Below are 22,230 nucleotides of genomic sequence, written 5' to 3' on the forward strand. Positions count from 1 at the left end.
TTTCGCCGCTGGAACGTTTTGTCGCCGGTACATTTCACCTGCCCTGACCGTTTGAGTGACCAAATAAGTGACTGTATGAGTGGCCAAGTCAGTGGATGAATGATTGAACTAGTGTGTGAGCGTACGAGTGACTGAGTGGGTGAATGACCGTATGAGTAACCGAACGTATGCGTCAACAAGTAATCGGGTTAGTTACTGTTTTCGTGATCAAGTTAGTGACTGTATGAAGAGGTGAGTGACAGTATGAGTGAACGAGTGGGTGAGTGAATGACAGTTTGTGAGCGACTGAGAGACCTAGTAAGTGTGGTCACTCATACGGTCACTAACTTGATCACAAAAGGGATCATAAAAATGGTCACTCACTTGATCACTCATACAGGCACTCGGCAGCTCTCATAGTCACTCACACAGTCACATTGTCACTCACACAGTCACATTGTCACTCATGCACTCACTCACCGTACAGTCACTCGCGCTCATTTAACTCTTAACAAGTAAGTCTCTGGCTGTGCTAGGTGCTAGCAAACGAATACGCACGGCGAGCATGCTATAATCGAGCACTCCACCTTGTAGCAAATAAAGCAAGCTTTTTTTTTAGTAGCATGTGTATCACGGGTAAATTTAGATAATTTAAGTAAAATTTTAAGTAAAATTTTTTGTTGTAACAAGTTTCGGCCCTTGTTATTGGCTTTAAAGGCATTTTCTTTCGGGGAATAGAGAAATAGCTCGACCTAGACACAACTAAGTCGGACAACTCACGCACGTTGAATAAATGACCTTTTATTCACGTAGAAAACTCAAAGCACTATCTGCGATGAATAAATACCATTGTTTATTATTGAGGTAAATTTCACGGCAAATGAAAACACGTTTTTTACCATAAAAGCACCAAAATGCCATAACATTTGATCAATATGTGCATTCAGCGAGCGTAAAATCGACGCACCTGCTCGAGCATAATTCGCCACGAGAATCTGTCGCCTCTTAATAATCGTGCGCGTAATGCATTTGAGATCATGTTAAAAAATCGACGACGGCGATGATTTTTGACGAAGATAGGAGATGATGTTCTCGCATGTTACGTACGCACTCGCAACAGGAAATAAGGCTGCTGCAAGGTTAAGCAAACTGCATAATACGCTTTGCGAAAGCTGCTGTTTACTCTGCAGCAGTTAACATGCATGATCGAGAGCACCAAAATATGCGAGATCGTACGAAAGGCACGTATCTTTATTGTTGCATATTGAAGTCGATTACGGATGAGGTGTTTGTTCGTTAAATATTACAAATACGATAGAAAATGTTTTTATTATACAATAGAACTATCGAATTAGCGGCAGTTTTTTGTGCCATCTGTGATTTATGATTACGAGGAAAGTTTCATCTTGATGGCAATATTCCTCCATTGATTAACAATTCCTCGTCACCAATCAGAAAACAGGTGAAGTAAACGCTCGCAAACATCTGCTTCTAATTATAATATACCACCATTTCTCAACCTTTCTGAAAATAAGGGCCAGTAAAATGTCTGAAACAATTTGACAGACCACTTGTGTCCCGTATTACGGGACATTCCTGTAATTTTGGTGGTTCCAGTTCTTATTTTTTATACATTTGTGTCGTTATTTCAACGATGCTTTTATTTGAATTCGTAACATTTACTAAAGTCGTGAATATGCAACGTTTTCATATAATACAGTATATCAAATTATATATATAAATTATATTTTTGTGCCATATAGTATTCAGTTCACATTTGTCAGGTTCAACGTTTTTTCCGCAGTTTTTGAGCAATTTTGATAAAACTTAGTGATTGTGCCTTTTTACGGCAACAATTTTTATGGTAATTGGTTATGTCCCGTATTTTACCCTATTTAAGATCCTTATTTGACCGTATTTATTTTTGTAAAATCCATTTGTTTACTCTGCCCGTAACTCTTTCCCCACCCTTCGGTGATTTTAAAAGTAATTATAAAATTGCGTTTAAGACAATCGATTGCATTTTTTGGAAAAATTTAGTGGTATCCCGCACTTACGATCGCAAGTTCCTGCATTTTTCTCGATGTATAGTAAACCTGAGTATTACGGTATGTTTAATTGAACCCATATGGATATCACTAATATCAATTACAACGGTTAAATAATTTTTCTTATTCAGTGAGAATTAAATTATCGAATCTGCTTGTGGACCATACAGATTGAGAAACGCTGTAATATACAGTCAGACTCGATTATAACGGTATCGAAGATTCCACGAAATTTTGGTTTTTATATCTGAGGATGACATTTTTAAGACCACCTTTGACGAAAAACATAGAAAAAAATCATATACTGTGCACAACATGGTTCAAGTTTTGACGTGAACATGTTTTTTGTGGCTTGAATCGCGCGATAGGTACTGGCGTAATGAAATTATGCCAATATCATCGGCTCTGTCTTTGGAATAGCTGACAAGCGATACCAATGTCATCTATTTTCGTTGTGAATTGATCGAGATACAGCGGGAAAACAATTTGTCACGAATCGGGGCAGTGGGCCTGTTGCCAGATGGGAAGAGATATTAAAACCGGAGCGTTACATCATTGAATGCACCTTCGCAATGTGCATCTGACGATACCATTGCTTTTGACTTGTGTTGGGTGCTTGAGGTATGAGCGTTTTAAGGGGGTTGGTGCACGCAAATTTTCCAAAAAAATACATTTTCTCCAATTTTTAAATACTATGAAATTTTCTGTGTTTGTTTTTGTTCTACATGTACTAAAAATATTTTTAAATTTTTTTAAATATAAACTGCTGGCAGGCATTACAATTACACGCGCTAATGTTTTTCACTAAAATGCTCTTTTCTCAAAACTACGTTTTTTGTTAGATAAGGAACATTTTTTTCGAAAACCATTCATTCAAATGTCTCAAAACTTTGTGTGTCTTTGAACACTATGGTGTTACATACTTTAACACGAGCTTTTAGAATTTTAATTGTTGGTTAATCTTTTTATCGAATTTCAAGTCCACCATGCTATTTTTTCAAAAGTCACCAAGATTTACCCATATTTTGTGCCATAAAAATTGTATAAATAATTTTAATTGAAAATCCTCGTGTTAAATTATGTAACACCATAGTGTTGAGAGAGAGATACAAAGTTCAAGACGTTTGAATGAGTGGTGTTCGAAAAAATGTTCCTTATCTAACAAAAAACGTAGTTTTGAGAAAAGAGCATTTTAGTGGGCATGTGTAATGCCTGCCAGCTGTTTTATATTAAAAAAAAATTTAGAACAGGTAGAACAAGAATATTAACACAGACGAAGAAAATTTTATAGTATTGAAAAATTGGAAAATTATGGCTTTTTTTTGGAAAATATGCGTGCACCAACCCCCTTAAAGAATTTCGCCTACTTAACTTTTTGCGAATGTTCCCGGTATCGCCAGATGATTTAAGTCACGTCTTATTTTATTTCACGTCAAAAAACCAAAAAAAAGGCGATTCGACTTTATTGAAAGTCGAGACGACGAAAACAAGTCGTACTAAGCGGGAAAACGTACAGTAGCAAAATTATGAGTGGGCTCCACTATATTCAATGACACAAAAACAACTGTGAGAAGTTTTTTTGGAAAATCATCCAAGTAGAACTCTGTTTCTTGTCATTCCGAAAATATCAGCATTAAATATTGGGAATATACGGTATAATATGAAAATAAGTTCCGCAGAGGAATATGGACGAGGTGCATGTATGGTTTAGTAGTTGTATAAAAATGAAATTTGTGTCGAACATATAGGCATATATGAAAAAAAAATGTATGCCCAGTCAAATATTTTTACATGTCCGAGCCCGATTTGTCTAGCCCTGTTTCCTATATTCAAAACATAAACTATAGAAATACATTACGATGATCATTGAGTATTTTTTATCTTTTTTTTCAATGGTTCTGGTTCATGAAAGTTTAATAAACATCGTAATAACCGATATTTCACTGTCCCTTATAAGTGGGTCAAACTTGACAAAATAATAAATTATTGCGAAATTGATTTCTCAGATAAGAGAAACGATATAAATTGGAGAAAATTACGGCCAAAATTTGTTGTGTAAAATTAGAAAATTATATTTAAAGTCAAAGATAAATGCCGATGAAAAACTAAACATTTATTTTGACGCGCACAAAATCGAAACTAAAACTGCTTCGAAACGTAATAATATTTGTCCACCACAACAAAATTAGATAAAAATAAATTAACCGATATTTAACTGCATCAAAGTTTGCTATAACTAAGCTGAACTAAAATAAATTTTATCAAAACGGTAATTTGCAGCATTTTTTTTTTTTTTTTTTTTTGAAAAACAAGCATTCTTATAATACGCATCAATTCAGAAGTTAGTATTTTAAGTCAACAACAGAGGACGCTAGTAAAAATATTCCTTCTATGGCTCACGCATCAACACACGGCTTTTCCAATTTCTAAACAAATTGCACATAATTTTTACGTATGATTATTTAAATAACACGTTTGGTAAGTTTTGGAAATTCCCCCTTCCCTATTTCATCCCCCACGATCAGCGGGGTATTTACGGGGGCTTGGTGGGCTATATAGGGAGACAAATTTGAGGAATGAGTGGTCGAGAAGATTACAGTAGTAGGATGGGAGAAGAGCAGTAAAATTTGAAATCCATTTCTGCCTAGAGAGCGAGGGACTAGGTCAGTGGGTGACTAAACGGGTGACCTAGAGAGTTTGGAAGCATGGAAGGGATCAAAAGAGTGACCTAGAGTGTATGTAATTATGTAAATGACCAAGAAAAGAGTGGTTGCACTTAAGTAACCAAAAGTCACCTAAAGCATGTGAATGACTAAGAGTTGCCTAGAGCGTGTGTGAGTATATGAATAGTAGCATATTTACGGGGGGGGGGGGTTATATATAGCGGGCTATAGCCCAGGGTGGCAAGTTCAGAGGAGTGGCTAATTTGAGGAATGAGTGGCCAAGAAAATTAGTAGATTGGGGAAAAAGTAGCGAAATTTGTTTAACCCTCAATAAATCTGCCTCTGTCCAGACAGCTAGGTCGGTAAGTGATTTAATACAATCCCGTGATTGAGCAAAAGTGACCTAGAGTGTGTGTGCAAGCATGTGAATGACCTAGACGTCCTAGAGCAGCCATCTTCAACCTGTCGCTCACAAGCACCATGGTGCTCTTTGAAGAATCATGAGTGTTCAATGCTCGTATCCGATTTCGTGCTCACGATACACCCTTCAATTAAACATCCTGTAAAAATTGCATTCAAGGATTACAATTATGCAGTTTTCGGGCATAAGTACGTCAAAGTTGTCGTACGGGGGTGCTTCTCGTTTGATGATCCGCATTGCTCGTGACTCGAGAAAGGTTGATAACCTCTGACATAGAGCATGTGTAAACGATAAAAAGTGACCCATGAAGCAAGGAACCTTGTCAGTGAGCAAACAATAAGAGTGATCCATAAAGCAAGGAACTAAGTCAATGAGCAACAAAAAGTGTCCTGGAGCATGTGTATGTATGTGAGCGATCAAAACAGTGTTGCAAGCATTTGAATGACCAAAACACTGTGCAAGCATGTGAGTGACCAAACCGGTGTGAAAACATGTAAATGACTAAAAGAGTGACTTACAGTGTGGGTGAGCAAAAGAGTGACTTACAGTGTGGGTGAGCAAAAGAGTGACTTACAGTGTGGGTGAGCAAAAGAGTGACTTACAGTGTGGGTGAGCAAAAGAGTGACTTACAGTGTGGGTGAGCAAAAGAGTGACTTACAGTGTGGGTGAGCAAAAGAGCGACCTACAGTGTAGGTGAGCAAAAGAATGACTCAAGACACAGGTGTACTTGCAGGAATTGGGGGGGGGGGGGTGGGCAAGCGAGTTACAGCGCAGGGTGACGAATTCGAGGAAAGAGAAGTCAAGGAAATTAGAATGGGAAAAGGGCGGCAAAACCATAAATGTGTCTGTATAAGAACGACCAAAATAGTTACCTAAAGAGAGAGGGGGGCCACGTCGGTGAATGACCTAGAGCGTGTGTAAGAGAGCACGCGAATGTGGTCCCTGGTCACTCTTTGGTTACGCATTTGCAAGTGACCAGGTCAGTGAAGCTTTTCTATTTGCGTGGTGATTTTTCAATGCATATTTTCTCGATTTCGGTACATATTTCGGAATTTTAACTTTTTCAGGATTTTTTTAGTGCCTGTTTCTGCATTTTGAAGTGCATATTTGCATATTTTTAGCGCGTATTTACAAATTTTTAGAGCATATTTTGCCCCTTATTTAGTGCATATAATCCGCTCTCAATCTCCCTGTACTAAGAAATGTTTTCCGGAAATTTTATGTATCCCGAAACCACAGAAAAAGTTCCCATTAGTTGAGAGTCAAAAATCTTTCTTTGTGCCTTTATCTGATCGATTAACTCCAACTAATTCTTCCATTAGCAAATGAAGCTTTTGACTTTCATTTGAATATTGATTTAACGAGGACGTAGCGGTTAGTTCCGGCCAAACAAATCTATCTCCGAGAGAGATGTTGGTCAAGGATGAGCGCTATGTCAGAGGAAAAATACGAAACCTCTCCCCGAGATCGGTCCTGACAGCGCTTCTCAAACATAATTAAGGCTAAAAGGGCGAAATCGTCTGCGCTAAATATTATTCGGTCAGTATCACATCCTGAATCCATTTAGGTCGTAATTCACTTGCGAGAAACATCGTAATTACTGATATTGTTATTCAAAATCTACGAGAATTGATAGGTCGCGGCTTTATGAAGTCGTAGTATTTTGAACTGGAGAGGATCAAATTGTAATGGGAATAGATATGTTCGTGTCTTTTACGGTGCCTAAAAAAATGTGTTTTCTCGATTCTTTTTTTGCAGGAGCAATAACTCTGGCTGTCGTGTTGGTGTCGCACAAATTCCACATCAATCCAGACAACATCGCTACGCCCATCGCAGCTTCCCTGGGTGACGTCACGACGCTGGGACTCTTGGCGGCCATAGCCAGTTACTTGTACAATGTACGTGGTAAGTCTGGTTGGTGTACGATATATTCCAGTCTTGGACTCTCATTGGAACACGGAGCAAGATACATTCTAGTGCTAATTACGTCACTGATTTATTCACTCAAAGGATCATTGTTTCTGATATGGCCCATGATAGTGGCGGCACGGTTAATTTAAAAAAAAAAAAGAGACATGACTAAACAGACCAGACCAGAATTGAATTTTGGCTGATTCCCAGCCCTATGGGCCGCCTGTCAGCATACAAACTGGCCAAGAAGGCCTATGAAGAAAGGAAAGTGTGTATATTGTTTGTGTATAGAATTGTGTTGTGCATGTATGTGTATGTGTTTGATAGAAAAAAGTCCAATCGGTCATGGTCTGTTTGTCTCCCTTAACACATTCAGCCATTATGACTAAATTGCAGCTCGAAATCCTCAAACGTCGTTGGACAGCTCACGCTAGAGGGAAATTCAAGCATCTGCCTATTTCAGTTCTAACATTGAAGACAGGTGGCAACACTAGAACATGGAATAAGCCTAATTCTGACGATAAAAATATGCTAGAGCAGCACATTTACACACGCAACACGCTCCGAAGTACACCAAATCGTGAGAAATTTAGACGAATGTTTACTAGGTGCATTTTCGGTAAAGTAGAAGTATTCAACGCCAGCTAATAAAGGTGTTGTGAAGACTACGTTCTAGAACCCTTTTCTATAAACTGGTTCTGGAATGAACTTTAATGACATTTTTTTGGTTTAAAAAAGTTTCTCAAAATGGTGGAAAACCAATTTCGAACTACCTAATGTCATTTTTGTGTCAAATTTTTAAGGAAAAATCGTGTAATATTCGAGACGGGATTGCAAAAAAAAAAAAATTATACGAATGGAACGTTTTGGTATTTTCACAGCACATTTAGATGACGAAGGTTGGGAACCGAAATTTAAAGGATTGTGTATCGTATGAGTTGTAATTAGACGAATATATGTGAGATCTTAGATTTTGGTCCATAACCTTTATCAATATGCAGCAAAATATATTAAAATTTGGTAATGCTAAAATGATTAGATTTTTAGGCATAACGTTTCAAACTCAAGTAAAATGTCAATTCTGAAACACGTTAAAAGTTCTTAAACACGGATTCACTTGTATGTAAAAATGCAACACTGAAGTGGACGTAACTAAGCGTCATGTGAACAAAACAAGGCCTGTTTTGGAATCGCAACACACGGAACTTTGATAAAAGATTTAAAATACATATATATAATTATATCTATTCTATAATATAAAATCACAAACAAACTCGAAAAGGGCCTGTTGCTAAGCAACCGAGTGACGGAAGTCTGTTACGGAAGTGGGTTCGATTCATATATCGATATTCACATTCATATATCGATATGATATCATATATCGATATTGGGTCGATATTCACATATCGGGACCCATTTGACCCATCGGGACCATGTTATGTGCATGTACCAAGAGGCTCCTACATCCTACAGCAGAGCCCTTAGGCTGGAATTTAGATTTCGAGCCCCCAAACCAGCTTTTCAGGGGCCCCTCTGTGATTAATTTATAGTGTGAAAAATCAAAAAGTGATAAGAATCGTTGTGGCCCCTGTCAGCCCTTCCTTTGTGGAGGGGGGGGGGGAGGTCCATGCCGAGAGGTATATATATGTATAATATACACACACAACAGCAGTGCTCCCAACACAGGGTCGGGGTACCCGGGGAAGATTTCACGTATAAGTAAAAAGTTTTCATTTCCAGGGGCCCTTGATGGATCTCATTGTTTTCTTGCTGCTTTAACGTTGAAAAATTTCGATAGCGGAAGCAAAAGATATATCCAGTCTGGGGCCCCACCAAAAGTAAGCGAATTGGTGTCCCGGGTAATTGGTTGGGGGGTCCTAGATTTTATTCGTTGGTAAAACGAATACAAATGAAAATTTTTCATGGCACTCGCTCCGGGGGATGACCGACAAGCTTCCAAGTCGGGGGCCCCCATGTTTACAGGTTTCATTTTGGGTGCCCTGGATTTTATTTGTTGGTAAAACGAATACAAAGGAAAATTTTTCATAGCACTCGCACCGGGGGATGACCGACAAGCTTCCAAGTCGGGGGCCCCATGTTTACAGGTTTCATTTTGGGGGCCCTGGATGAATCTCATTCTTTTCTGTTGTAGAATTTGCAACAGCGGAAGCCCGAGATAAAGCCAGTCTGGGGCCCCACCAAAAGTATGCGAATTGGTGTCCCGGGTAATTTTTTGGGGGCCCTGGATTTTATTCGTTCGTAAAACGAATACAAATGAAAATTTTTCATGGCACTCGCACCGGGGGATGACCGACAAGCTTCCAAGTCGGGGGCCCCATGTTTACAGGTTTCATTTTGGGGCCCTGGATTTTATTCGTTGGTAAAACGAATACAAATGAAAATTTTTCATGGCACTCGCACCGGGGGATGACCGACAAGCTTCCAAGTCGGGGGGCCCCATGTTTACAGGTTTGATTTTGGGGGCCCTGGATGAATCTCATTCTTTTCTGTTGTAGAATTTGCAACAGCCGAAGCCCGAGATAAAGCCAGTCTGGGGCCCCACCAAAAGTATGCGAATTGGTGTCCCGGGTAATTGGTTGGGGGCCCTGGATTTTATTCGTTGGTAAAACGAATACAAATGAAAATTTTTCATGGCACTCGCTCCGGGGGATGACCGACAAGCTTCCAAATCGGGGCCCATGTTTACAGGTTTCATTTTGGGGGCCCTGGATGAATCTCATTCTTTTCTGTTGTAGAATTTGCAACAGTGGAAGCCCGAGATAAAGCCAGTCTGGGGCCCCACCAAAAGTATGCGAATTAGTGTCCCGGGTAATTTTTTGGGGGCCCTGGATTTTATTCGTTCGTAAAACGAATACAAATGAAAATTTTTCATGGCACTCGCACCGGGGGATGACCGACAAGCTTCCAAGTCGGGGGCCCCATGTTTACAGGTTTCATTTTGGGGCCCTGGATTTTATTCGTTGGTAAAACGAATACAAATGAAAATTTTTCATGGCACTCGCACCGGGGGATGACCGACAAGCTTCCAAGTCGGGGGGCCCCATGTTTACAGGTTTGATTTTGGGGGCCCTGGATGAATCTCATTCTTTTCTGTTGTAGAATTTGCAACAGCCGAAGCCCGAGATAAAGCCAGTCTGGGGCCCCACCAAAAGTATGCGAATTGGTGTCCCGGGTAATTGGTTGGGGGCCCTGGATTTTATTCGTTGGTAAAACGAATACAAATGAAAATTTTTCATGGCACTCGCTCCGGGGGATGACCGACAAGCTTCCAAGTCGGGGCCCATGTTTACAGGTTTCATTTTGGGGCCCTGGATGAATCTCATTCTTTTCTGTTGTAGAATTTGCAACAGTGGAAGCCCGAGATAAAGCCAGTCTGGGGCCCCACCAAAAGTATGCGAATTGGTGTCCCGGGTAATTTTTTGGGGGCCCTGGATTTTATTCGTTCGTAAAACGAATACAAATGAAAATTTTTCATGGCACTCGCACCGGGGGATGACCGACAAGCTTCCAAGTCGGGGGCTCCATGTTTACAGGTTTCATTTTGGGGCCCTGGATTTTATTCGTTGGTAAAACGAATACAAATGAAAATTTTTCATGGCACTCGCACCGGGGGATGACCGACAAGCTTCCAAGTCGGGGGGCCCCATGTTTACAGGTTTGATTTTGGGGGCCCTGGATGAATCTCATTCTTTTCTGTTGTAGAATTTGCCACAGCCGAAACCCGAGATATAGCCAGTCTGGGGCCCCACTAAAAATCTGCGTATTGTGCGTCCGCTACTGGATGTGGGGCCCTGGATTTTATTCGTTGTAAAATTGATAAAAATGAAAAATTCTCACAGGGGGGTGTCCGACAAGCTTGCAGGTCAGGGCTTCATGGAAATGTTGGCAGGTTGTAATTCGGTGCCCCTGAATGTATCTCATTGATTTTTGTGGTTTAACATTGTAAAATTTGCAACACATCGGTAGCCCAAGATATATCCAGTGTGGGGCCCCACTGAAATTCAGCGAATTGAATCTGGGGACCCCCATGGGGAAGTTTTCTGGGGATACTTGATGAATCTCATTTGTTTTTTGTTGCTTTATTATTATTTTCATTAAAATTCGCTTCTTCAGTAGGCTGGTGCTTTCACACGTCCCTTTCCCCTTTTCCATAGCACGCTGATGAAGTGGGACGAAATAAACAAGATATGTCCGGGAGAGAAGTGGGGGGGGGGGTGGGGTTGGCCGCCAAAGGCGGCAGGGGGGCAGAGCCCCCCTAGTATTATATATAATTGATATATTCTTCCAAAATGACGATCTCAACGCAGTCGGATACAAGTGTGTCGCAAACATTCCTTTAGGGCAGTGGTCGGCAAACTCATTAGTCAACAGAGCCCAAATATCAATAGTACAACGATTGAAATATCTTTCGAGAGCCAAATTTTTTTAAACTTAAACTATATAGGTTGGTACATTGTTAAGCGGGTAGATTTATTTTGGATAGATTCCAGCTTATCTACATTGCTTTGTGTATAGGATTCCAAATTTCACAAGAATAGAAGACAGGAAGGATATAAGTTTGGAAGCATAAGATGTCGCACGTGGTGGTAGGAACATTTGAGGTTACGACGAAGGGAAAAAGTTTTCGAAGGCATGTTTTTTTGAACATGTAATCTGTGTGGAGGTTCCATAGAAGGTCGGCAGAAATTATCACACCCCCAGGTATTTGTAATCGGAACCTGTGATTAAAGAATTATTGAGTAAGGAAAATTGAGGGGAGATCTTTTACGGGTAAGTTTCATGAAGACTGTTTTGGAGATGTTTGGGGGTAGTTACAAGACGAGCACCATTCGAATATAGTGTTAAGGTTGTGCTGGTGTGTAAATTCTTTGATAAATAACGCAATCATCGGCGAAAAGTCTGATGTAGCAATTGATTGATAATGGTAGGACATTAATGTAATTTTTTTTTTCAAACCGAGCACAACTCAGGTCTATCGCCATAGGCAATTTACTACCTAGCGAGTTTTGCCGGAAGTGTAAGTGTGTGTAAATAAGTCTGAGTGCGTATCTAGTGTTGTGTATGATTTTTCAGTGCTGTCATCTATATCTCGGAATTGAAGCGAGTGATGTGTAGTGACTGAATACTCGTACTGTTTGTGGGCCTGTTGCTCTCTGTGGAGAGACTTTTTAACGGGGAGAAATATAAATTAGAAATAATAAAGGGGAGGACCGATCCCTGAGGCGTGCCAGACTTGACCCGGAAGTATGAGGAGTTTTGGCCCTTGAATCAAACTGGTGATCAACAAGGAAGGTCACCACCCATTTCAGTAATTGAACACATAAGCCAAGGTTTTGGAGTTTAAGTAGTTTACTATAGTGCACCCTGTCAAATGCTTTGGAAAAATCCAAGTATACAATATCAGTTTGTAGGTTTTCAATACTATTAAATAAGTCATAAATGAAAAGGGCTAATTGGATGGAAACGGATGACTATCAAAAACCGTGTTGGATAGGAAAAAAAGTTGAGTCAAGATGTGAATGGATTTCCTTGGCAACTATGTGCACGAAAAGCTTGCAACAGGTACAGGGGATGGTGATTTGGTCTAAAATTCAGGGGATTAGAGGGAGGACCTGATTTGTGAATAGGTATTATTTTATAAATTTTCCAGTCGGCGGGAGATATTCAATGAGACGTTGAAGATAATTAAAAAAGACACAGAAATTTCATCTGCATACAATTTGAGAATATAGTTTGGGATCCCAATCTTGGCCAGTGCAGTGTGGTTTAAATTTTTTCAGTAGATTCGAAAGGCCTTTTTTGGAGAAAAAAATATTTTTATCTGCAGTGTATTTTTATTTTATCATTTGTTTGTGTTGGTTTTTCAGTGATAATTCCTCTCATTTTGGTTGTATTTGACATCTATATTTTTCACGGGGCTCTCTTTCCAGCCGCCTCGTTGTGGCCTTTGTTATTTGTATCAGCCATTTTCTCACACTTCCGGGAGACATTACTCCCTCTCTTTACCAACGGCAATGGTGCTCAACCTTTGGGAGAGTGCGGGCCACTTCATTGATTTTGAAAACGTTTCGCGGGCCATTCAATTAAGTGATTGAAATTTGAAAAAAGTTTCGCAGGTTACTTAAGTTTTGTGTGTGTAAAGGGTCGCTTGGATGATAAGAATGTACCACGAGCCACTTAAGGGACCCGAAACCGCGTTGCGGGTCAATTAAGCAGCCCGTGGCACCTTTTCCAGATGACTTAAGTGATGTGGAACTGCACAGAGGATCACTTAAGCGGTCTGAAAATGTGCCGGGGGACAAAGCGGGGACCATGCTCTGTTCTGGTGGTAGTGAAAATGCGCCACGGGTCTCTTACCTGCTGTGGAACCGTTTTGCTCGTTACTCAAGTGATATAAATATGCTACTGGTCACTTGAGTAACGAGCATTTGCACCGCGGGTCACTTAGGATCCGTTCGAGCGCTGCTTAGACCATTTTCTACAAAACCCGCTGGCCACACCGGATGACTCTGAGGGCCATGGGTTGAACATATACAGCCTACGGCCTTAAATCCACAGGCCCACTTTTCTGACACCGTTAGTGTAAGGTGGTCCTAGGTTTCATTGTCGAGAATCATTTACGTGATTCTCAAAACGATCAAATGAAGAGATCCGATGCTCATTTTTTTTTCTTTCATGAGTGAGAACTATGAATGGTGCCAACGTGTATGCTGGAACGATGGTGGTTTTCGAATGGGGAAACAATAGGACATTCAAACAAATAGGACAATGCCAATCGAAACAATTGGTCGAACAACAAAAATACGGTATTGGTAAAGGATCGCGTGGTAAATGGAAACTTTAATTTCACGCTCGACGGGCGATCAATTGTTTCTCTTCATCTTGCGTGAGATTAAGTTGTCTTCAATAAGAATATCTCTCTGGCATTTGTCCATGTTTGGTATGTTGTCCTGCATGCATGCGCAAGAAGAAGCTGATTCAAGAACGAATTGTTAATGCGCACTTGTTGCATGCGTGGAGGGATGCGTATTGTGTCTACCAATTTTCTTTGGCATTCTTGTCTCAAAATGCGTGTTATAGGCTACCTAGGACAGTGTTTCACAAACTTTGGTCACTCGCGGTTCCCTTGTCCGATTCATGATTCATCTGTTGCTTCCTAGAATAGTTTAATAGATATTTTCATTCATAAAAGAACCGCTTCAAAGTACAAATAGGCACGCACACAAATCAATATCTCCCGCTTGCCGCGAGGGAAGGCCCTAGAAGCTACGACTCACACTTTTAGAAACACTGACCTACGTCATACATGCTCAAACCATGACCCGCGGTCCGAATGTGGCCCGTAACTTTAAACGTTTTTTTCTTAAAATGAACTAAACGGTAAATTCACAGGTAACGAAAGCAGGGGCGGAGATACGGGAGGGCGCGTCAAAGGTGAAGTTGACTGTCTAATGTATACATGCATGTATAAATTGACATCATCGTGCCCCCCCCCCCCAGACTTCCAAGTCTATCTCTGCCTATGCACGAAAGGGATCCACGGTGCTGTTCCAGTAAACTTGAGTGGCCCATCCGCAGCACATTTAGAAATCACTTAAGTGACCTGCGCTGAAGTTCCACATCACTTGAGTGACCCACGATATATTTACAGATCTTCAGTGACCGGTGTCGCATCGCTAGATCATTTTAGCGTCCCGTGGTGCAGTTTCCATATGACTTAAGTGGCCCACGTTACATTCCTAGATCCCATAAGTACCCTGCAGCACATTTCCAGATCACTTAAGTGACCAGCAGCCCACTGCACACCGAAGAATACTGCACATTTTCACATGAATTGAGTGGCCCGTATCACATTCCCAGATTACTCGAGTGACCCGCTGCATATGTACAGGTCACTTCAGTGACTGCTGGCTAGTGTTATCCGAAAAAAAAATTGAAGAGTAATTTCACTCCCCACCAAAATTTTAGTGAGTATTTTTTTATCAGTAAGAAATAACTTAAAAAATTACGTAAATTTGGAGTATTTCAACTCGATGAAATTTGGAGGAATAAAATTAAATTTGGATGCGTGAATCACGCTTCCAGATGCGTATTGGCGAATAGTGGGTGGAACGGCCGAATAAAATACGAGTCATCTGGTCACTTTTTATATGCACGTTTGTGGTTCCGCTAGTGGCAGAAATACCGCGTATCTGGCCCGCAGACTGAAAATGTCATGCATTGCTATATCACTTGCGAGAAACATCACTCAACTGGAACTTGTGCTGTCAAATATCAAATAAAACTGTTTCAACTCCTCGATTGAAATCAGTAACCGGCATTCAATAATGTTGCGAGAAAAGAGTTATATGATATGATATTGCTTAAAATGTTGCCGTTGCTAGTTGATGCGAAGTACCGAGCACTGAGCTCTCGTCGTCTTCGTTTCTCTACTTAGGTAGAGATATTGATCAGTCAATGGCAAAATGGTTGCTTAACAACAACCACCGGTAGTTTTTTTTTTATTATATATAATCCTTTATATATAAAATATTTCCACTAATACAAAACAATATCAATATACTGTTAACAATTTTCAGGGGTTAAAACATCATCTTCCCCATCAGATTACACTTACTTTCAAAATAAATCTCGTCGATTACAAATATTCTCACAATATGTGCAATATTAAACAAATCAGTTTCACAGTGACCCACTTTGCCACAAATTGCAAAAATTACCAATGTTTTACAACATAAGTTTACAGCATAGTTTGCAATATATTTCCATTTAGACAAAAATGATATGTGTATATTCATGAAAACTCCAACGTCACCAAAACCATTCAATGTGATTTCTAAACATTTGACAAACATATTTAAAAAAAAAAAAATAATAAATATTATATAATATAATTATCAGTTAGTAATTTTAATTGAAGAATTATAATAGTTGTGTTCTTACATGACAGGTGGCAGCAGAAGTTCCAGTTCAAAGGCGTGAAGATACACGTGAAACATGATATTATACTCTGTGTTATCCGATAAAACAATGGTGAAGAGTAATTTCATTGCTCAAAAATTTTCAGGAGTAGTTTTGTAAAAGGAGGGACATTTACTTTTAGAAATACAGAAATAACTCTATCAAAAGAAAATGAATCTGTCTACAGGGCTCAATAATATATATTATATCTGTACTAAAAATAGCCCAATTTCCAAAAAATTAAATTAATGAAAGCATTCAGCGTTCGCGCACATTCATTTTGTCAGGGGTACTTTATATAAATCGAGTTTCATGTTTAGGAATGAGGTGAATGATGTTTTTCTATAAAGAAGAATCGAATTCTGGAAAACTCCTGAGAGATCGATATAAAAAAAGGATGAATCGTGTGTGATTTACTGTCATGGAAATATTGTGGAATTCGCTCTTCGTATTTTTGTGATGCCGAATTATTTCTGTGGTAATACTCATCGTTTGTTTTCTGCATCTAATAACAGGGAACATTTTACCATCGTCATTATTCCTCGGCATCATCTTGGCTCTCCTACCTATATGGGTCATTTTCACTTATCGTAACACTTACGTCAAGAGGGTTCTTTTCTTCGGATGGACGCCGGTCGTTGTCGCCGTGGCCATTACCAGGTGAATATATATATATATATAACACTAAATGATCCATATAGTTCAAGATCACATTTCGGAACTTTCTCTCCTTATAACTTTGTAGCTAATTAAAAAAATATGTGCATATATGTACACTGGTTCTGTATATTAAATTGTTGGCGCTGACACCGTTATCCTTAATTGAAGAGTGGAAACGCCCATTTTAAATTTCGTTTAGCCCTTTCACTACCACATTATGAAAAATAGGTAGGCCATTTTAGATATTAGTATACAACAGGGCTGAACGAATCTATTGCCCGACATGCCCAGGGCATGTAAAAATTTTGACCGAGCACGTATTTTTTCCTACCACATGACCGAAGCAGGTATATTAAAAAAAACAACAAATTTAAAGACTTTTATCTCTTTAATTTTAAGATTATAGCTGAACATTTGCATTTTTCTTTAGAATAAACTATGTTGCCTTGAACATTGATGAATGATTTCGAATTCTATTCGCTTTCCCGTACCCAATAAAAAAAATTGTATAGAAGGTAATATTGCACTAAAATCGGCCGCCTGGCAGTCCAGTGGTTAGGGAGCTAACTTCTGACTGTGCAGGTCTGGGTTCGAATCCCGGGTCGGGCATGGATGTCTACTAACACTAACAAATTCACTGGACAGATCGTAACGATCTCTTGGGAATACGTGCTGATCACGTTATTATTATTATATTAAATATTATAATATAATATTTAAGTGCATATAATATGTGCGATATAATTCTCAAAATAAAATGGTGATTTGTTTTAAACCGATATGCAGCATGAGAAAATGAGCAATATGTAACAAACTGGGATGCAAAAAACTTATTTTTGCCGGAATGGTTTTTTCCGCTAAAACTTGCCAAATCTGCCCTCCTAACCTTAAAAATAAAGAACTGAATTGTTTTCATACGTTTATGAAGAGCTCTCAATGGCGCGGTCCAATATGACACAATATCTATTGGCCGACTTTCGCTGGTTCTAACACGAATCGGTTGTGACGTTGGTGCTAATTGATATGATTTAAAGCTTCGTTATTTCATCTAGTTATAACTTGTCATAATAACGTCTGTCTTTTCTCCCAAAGCGCTGGCGGCTACATCTTGGAATTTTCTGTGCAGAGGTTCAAAGGCATCGCTATATTTCAACCAGTTATAAACGGTAATTTATTGCTAATAATACTTTCTACGTCATTACCGAATATTCGAGAATATCATATCTGAGATGTGTCTATCTTAGTCTCGAACACTTTTTTTTCTTGTGGGCTGAATTATAGTTCGGCAGTGCTTAGAGCCAACAAAACATCAGCTGAGACTCTCAGGCATATTTCATGACCAGATTTAGTCCAGCAGTTGAGATTCAGTATAGGCAAAGAAAGTATCGAGACCCTAGGTGGTTACATGTGGGGGAGTAATGAGAGAAAACGCCAAAAAAAAATTGTGTTATTGACATAGGCCAGAGTTCGTGAAAGTTGACAATCGTTTTCGACCCCCTCGCACCCTCTCCGTTCGAGATCTTGTATCCGTTTCAAAACACATTGATCTCAATGTATTTTATAAAAAAGTTGGTCGATAATCGCTGGGCACCATTTGGACTCTCGATTGTCCACCAATCAAGTCAAACCGAGAGCCAGTAGACCAGTTGATTCTCAAAGTGTGCGCCGCGGTGAACTTTCCTTATCAATGTATACCTATTCAATACCATGAAACGGTTTTGTTTGACTGGTCTGGGAAGCCGAGGATACATATCCACTAAGGCAAGGGCGCCGCGGAAGACAAATTTTGAGATCCACTGTTATATACCTTATTAGAGAATTTTGGGAGTCGGGGAAGAGACTTTTTTCCTAGATACAGTATTATGCCGAGATGAGCAACTGGGGGGAAAAGTCGTCTGGTTTCTGCCTTAACAACTGACCAGACATGGACCATTCCATAGACCATGACAAGTGACATCAATCAAGACAACTTGTAATCGCGCATGATTGCTAGCTCCTACAGACAATTTATGCTTTACTATTAATATTTATAGCCCAATGGCAAAGTTGAAGATGATAGCGATTTTTTTCTTCAGTATCTTATACTTTTTGTTTTGTAATTTAATTTTTCGTATGCATCCATCTTTCGGGAACGTTCTCCTTCGAGATATATCTCAGATGTGAAGCGGGGTGTGTCTAGTGCGTCAATGTTCAATGGTCTCGGCCGGGAATCGAACCCCGGTCCTCCTACAATCAGGGCAAGTGCTCTATTATCTACACCATCCAGCTTCCCTTATTTCACGCACTGTGGTGTGCTGAAGTAGAGACTTAGCAGCTTCCTTTAACTTCAGCAAATGGCTGCCAGGTGACGACAGTAGAGAGATTGAGATGGTTTTTGTCATCAGCCCAATATATCCAGGAAAGAGACTTTTCCACCAACTACACCGAAATGTGATAGGAAAGAAAAGTCTTCTGGTCTTTGCCGGGAATAGTGCGTGAAATAAGGAGAGTGAGGTCAGGTCTCTAGAGTGGTAGATGGCAGCGCATTTTCCTGGATTGTAAGAAGGGCCCGGATTACGATTCCCGGCAGAGCGATCAGAAGACTTTTCGAGTTCACTTCGATAATATCCAGAAAAAAAGTCTCGGTTTTAAACTGATACAGGCTCTTCGAACAAGGGGAGCGGATTTTTCAATTTCCACCCTCTCCCACCTATGCTAATAATACAAATTTTTTTGGGAACGGAGGGGCGGTCGTGCCCCCTTTGCCCTCCCCTTTATGCTCCTACGCTTGCAGTATTGAGCTGAGAAAAAACAAAGCACTCTAAATCTTTTTAGTTACTCATTTCTTTGATCTATCAAAGATGCTAATGCGATGATGAGAACAAAATAGACCAGGAATACGTGTTGAGATATTGCATGCTCTCATCAAAAAAATTCTAACAAAGTATTAGTGTGGACTTTTTTTGGCACTATTCCAAAAAAAAAGAAATGTATGCGTATGGGTTAAAGTTATGCAGTATAGCCATAACAATTTAAACGAGTTATGATGAGGGGGGAAACATCAGCTGTGATACAGACAATAAGATCAACCACACGATCTTTAGAATTTATCGACCAGGCCACTGGATATGTATACAAGACCCGCTATCGGAGATAAACACAAACTTTTCAAATGTCGCCCGCATGTTTTCAAATTATTCTGAATTGTAAGCCATGATTGATCAGGAGAAGTATAGGATATTTCTCTTCCTTTATCTGATACACAGATGGAGATAGAAATGAAAGTCGGGCGGGAGGGCATGATGATGATAATTCAAATATATGCATATGCTTGTTCTGTCATCTCCCCCCCCCCCGTATCTCCCCCCCCCCGTATCTCCATCTATGATCTGAAGACCGAATCGAATGAACTTTTGGTGACAGTCTAATCAGAAATCATGCGTAAAACCGAAATTATTATCTTTCAAACTTTAAAAATATCTGAGTAATGGTCTTCAAAAAATCACCAAGTTGGCCACAATGATTCAAACAAATATACGCAACCGGAATGAAAATAGTATTTCTATTACTTCTCATATGTACAAAAGTTCCTCCGGTACTCGCAGCAGTTCGGGAATAAATTACGAACGAGTACCAAGAGTTACACACCCAGACTCTTTCACACAAAGTGATTTGAGCGCATTGTCCCAAGGGAACTCTGGTGATTTACCGAATGTTAAAATTACATCGCCGGTCATCACTGGCAGCAAATACAAGTTTTTGTACATGGGCAGATGCAAAGTTGCACAACGCCAATGAGTTTCGGCTAAATATAATCAATGCGAAATATGTGAAATAAAACCGCATGTTTAAAATGTGTAATGAATCGATAAAAATCAGCAATAAACTTACGAGTACTGAGGCCTCATTGAACACTTCGAAAAATGCGTATTGGTATTGAAAATTTTTTTCTTGCAGGTGTTGCGGGTAACCTGGTAGCCGTGCAAGCCAGCCGTATATCTACTTATTTCCACAAGCACTGCACACCCGGTTCGGTTCCGCCAGATGGCTTAGGGCTTTGCATTTCTCCGATCGACGCATTTTTCGGAAAAAGTGAGTTGGCATGGTTTTTTTTTTTTTCGCTTCGAGACCCTTGGTGCACCGCTCATGGGTCAACGCAGATCAAAAAAAGCCCGAGTGTCTACACAAGAAATTGCTCGAGAAGCAATTCTTGCAAGAATGATTTTCCCATTATTACCTAGAGCGATGCTTCTTCACGCATGTACATACATAGGCACGACACATTCCGGCATGTTTCATGTAAATATTCCTTTGCGCAATTTCTAAGTGCGTGTACGGTTTCGTAGTTCTTAGTAGTAGTATTAAAATATGTGCTTCGTCTAGAGAGCAATTGTTCTTAACCTAAGGGCTCCTGGACGTGTCGTACGTATCCACTTACAATCTAGTTGTGATTTATTTGTTGCACCACACTGATTTCAAGGGTGTCTTAACGATTTCGGTGGCCTGGCCTAGAACCCAGACATTTTTGGGAGCTCTCTTGGATCATAATTTTACTGTATTTTTGGGGGAATTCAAAAAGTCATAGCATTATTACAGAACAGAATATGAAAAAAAGCACAATTTAAAAAAAACTATTTGGTTTAATTGATTATTTTGATTTAAATAGATTTTTTTAATCAACTGACTGCTTATTAATTGAAACCTTGTTAATCATTAATAACGCATATTTTCATATGACTTAACTGCTTTTTTTTCTCCTAATCTCTCAAATTTATATAATTCAGCATTAATGAATAAACTACAAAAGGACTGCAAGCAAAAAATATGAACGAAAATTCGTGATTATGTAACATGAAAGGTCGTTGAGACCAAATTAACTTCATGGATTAACATAATTTTTTTTGTAGAGAAAAGTGCTTTCATTCATGAGGGTCCCCCCCCCCCATTAAAATGAATGCGTGGTGGCAACTCAGTATCACACGTATGGTACAGATATCTCAATGTACAACCAAAGGGCCGTTCAGCATCTAAATAAAAAACAAATAACAAATTCTATTGACAAGATTATTTCTTGAGCTACTAGTGGATAAGTTTCCGACTTGCATGATGTTGCTTAAATACGTAGTTTACACGTTTTTATTCTTTCACAGATTCAATGAGTTTTGGTAAAAAAAAACGAGCAAACTCAAAATTTTAATACATTTTAATAGTATAAGTAAAGTCGAAAGTCCAACGATATTCGATATAACGCCAAACTCCTTGTACCGCCAAAATTTTTGAGAATTAAATGGTGGCGTGAAATCGCGGTTTGACTGTATCTAACAGAACGATGATTGTATAATTATGACTTATTAGAGAGAAATAACATACATAAGACATTTTATTCCAGAAAATTTACTTCATAAAACTGATTCAATTACCGGGTATCCTTTACCCTACCTGTGCCCTTTTTTAAGTGCACTGCTCTTACAGCGTGTCCTGTAAGTGCTTATGCGGTCTTTGTCTCATCAACCGTCAGTCGTAGAGGTATGAATCCAATGATGATGGTGGTAAGGTTTCAATGCTCAAAAAAGCGTTCAAAAATTAC

General features: G+C 39.5%; 1 protein-coding gene across 4 annotated transcripts in view; it reads left to right on the forward strand.

Moving 5' to 3' along the window:
* The window catches only part of LOC149075538 (solute carrier family 41 member 1-like), a 54,392-nt gene that overhangs the window by 25,861 nt on the left and 6,301 nt on the right, over positions 1-22,230 (forward strand). For all 4 annotated transcript variants that reach the window (XM_089242933.1, XM_089242932.1, XM_089242931.1 and 1 more), the window contains exons 6-9: positions 6,870-7,016; positions 16,520-16,664; positions 17,757-17,830; positions 20,601-20,735. In XM_089242933.1, coding sequence (XP_089099059.1) covers positions 6,870-7,016; positions 16,520-16,664; positions 17,757-17,830; positions 20,601-20,735 — 501 coding nt within the window. The remainder of the gene's footprint in view (positions 1-6,869; positions 7,017-16,519; positions 16,665-17,756; positions 17,831-20,600; positions 20,736-22,230) is intronic.

The sequence above is a fragment of the Pholcus phalangioides genome, unplaced genomic scaffold, assembly GCF_987345545.1.
Source record: "Pholcus phalangioides strain wild (caught in Gottingen) unplaced genomic scaffold, Ppha-v1.0 ptg000015l_1, whole genome shotgun sequence".
In the NCBI taxonomy this organism is placed as follows: Eukaryota; Metazoa; Arthropoda; class Arachnida; order Araneae; family Pholcidae; genus Pholcus; species Pholcus phalangioides.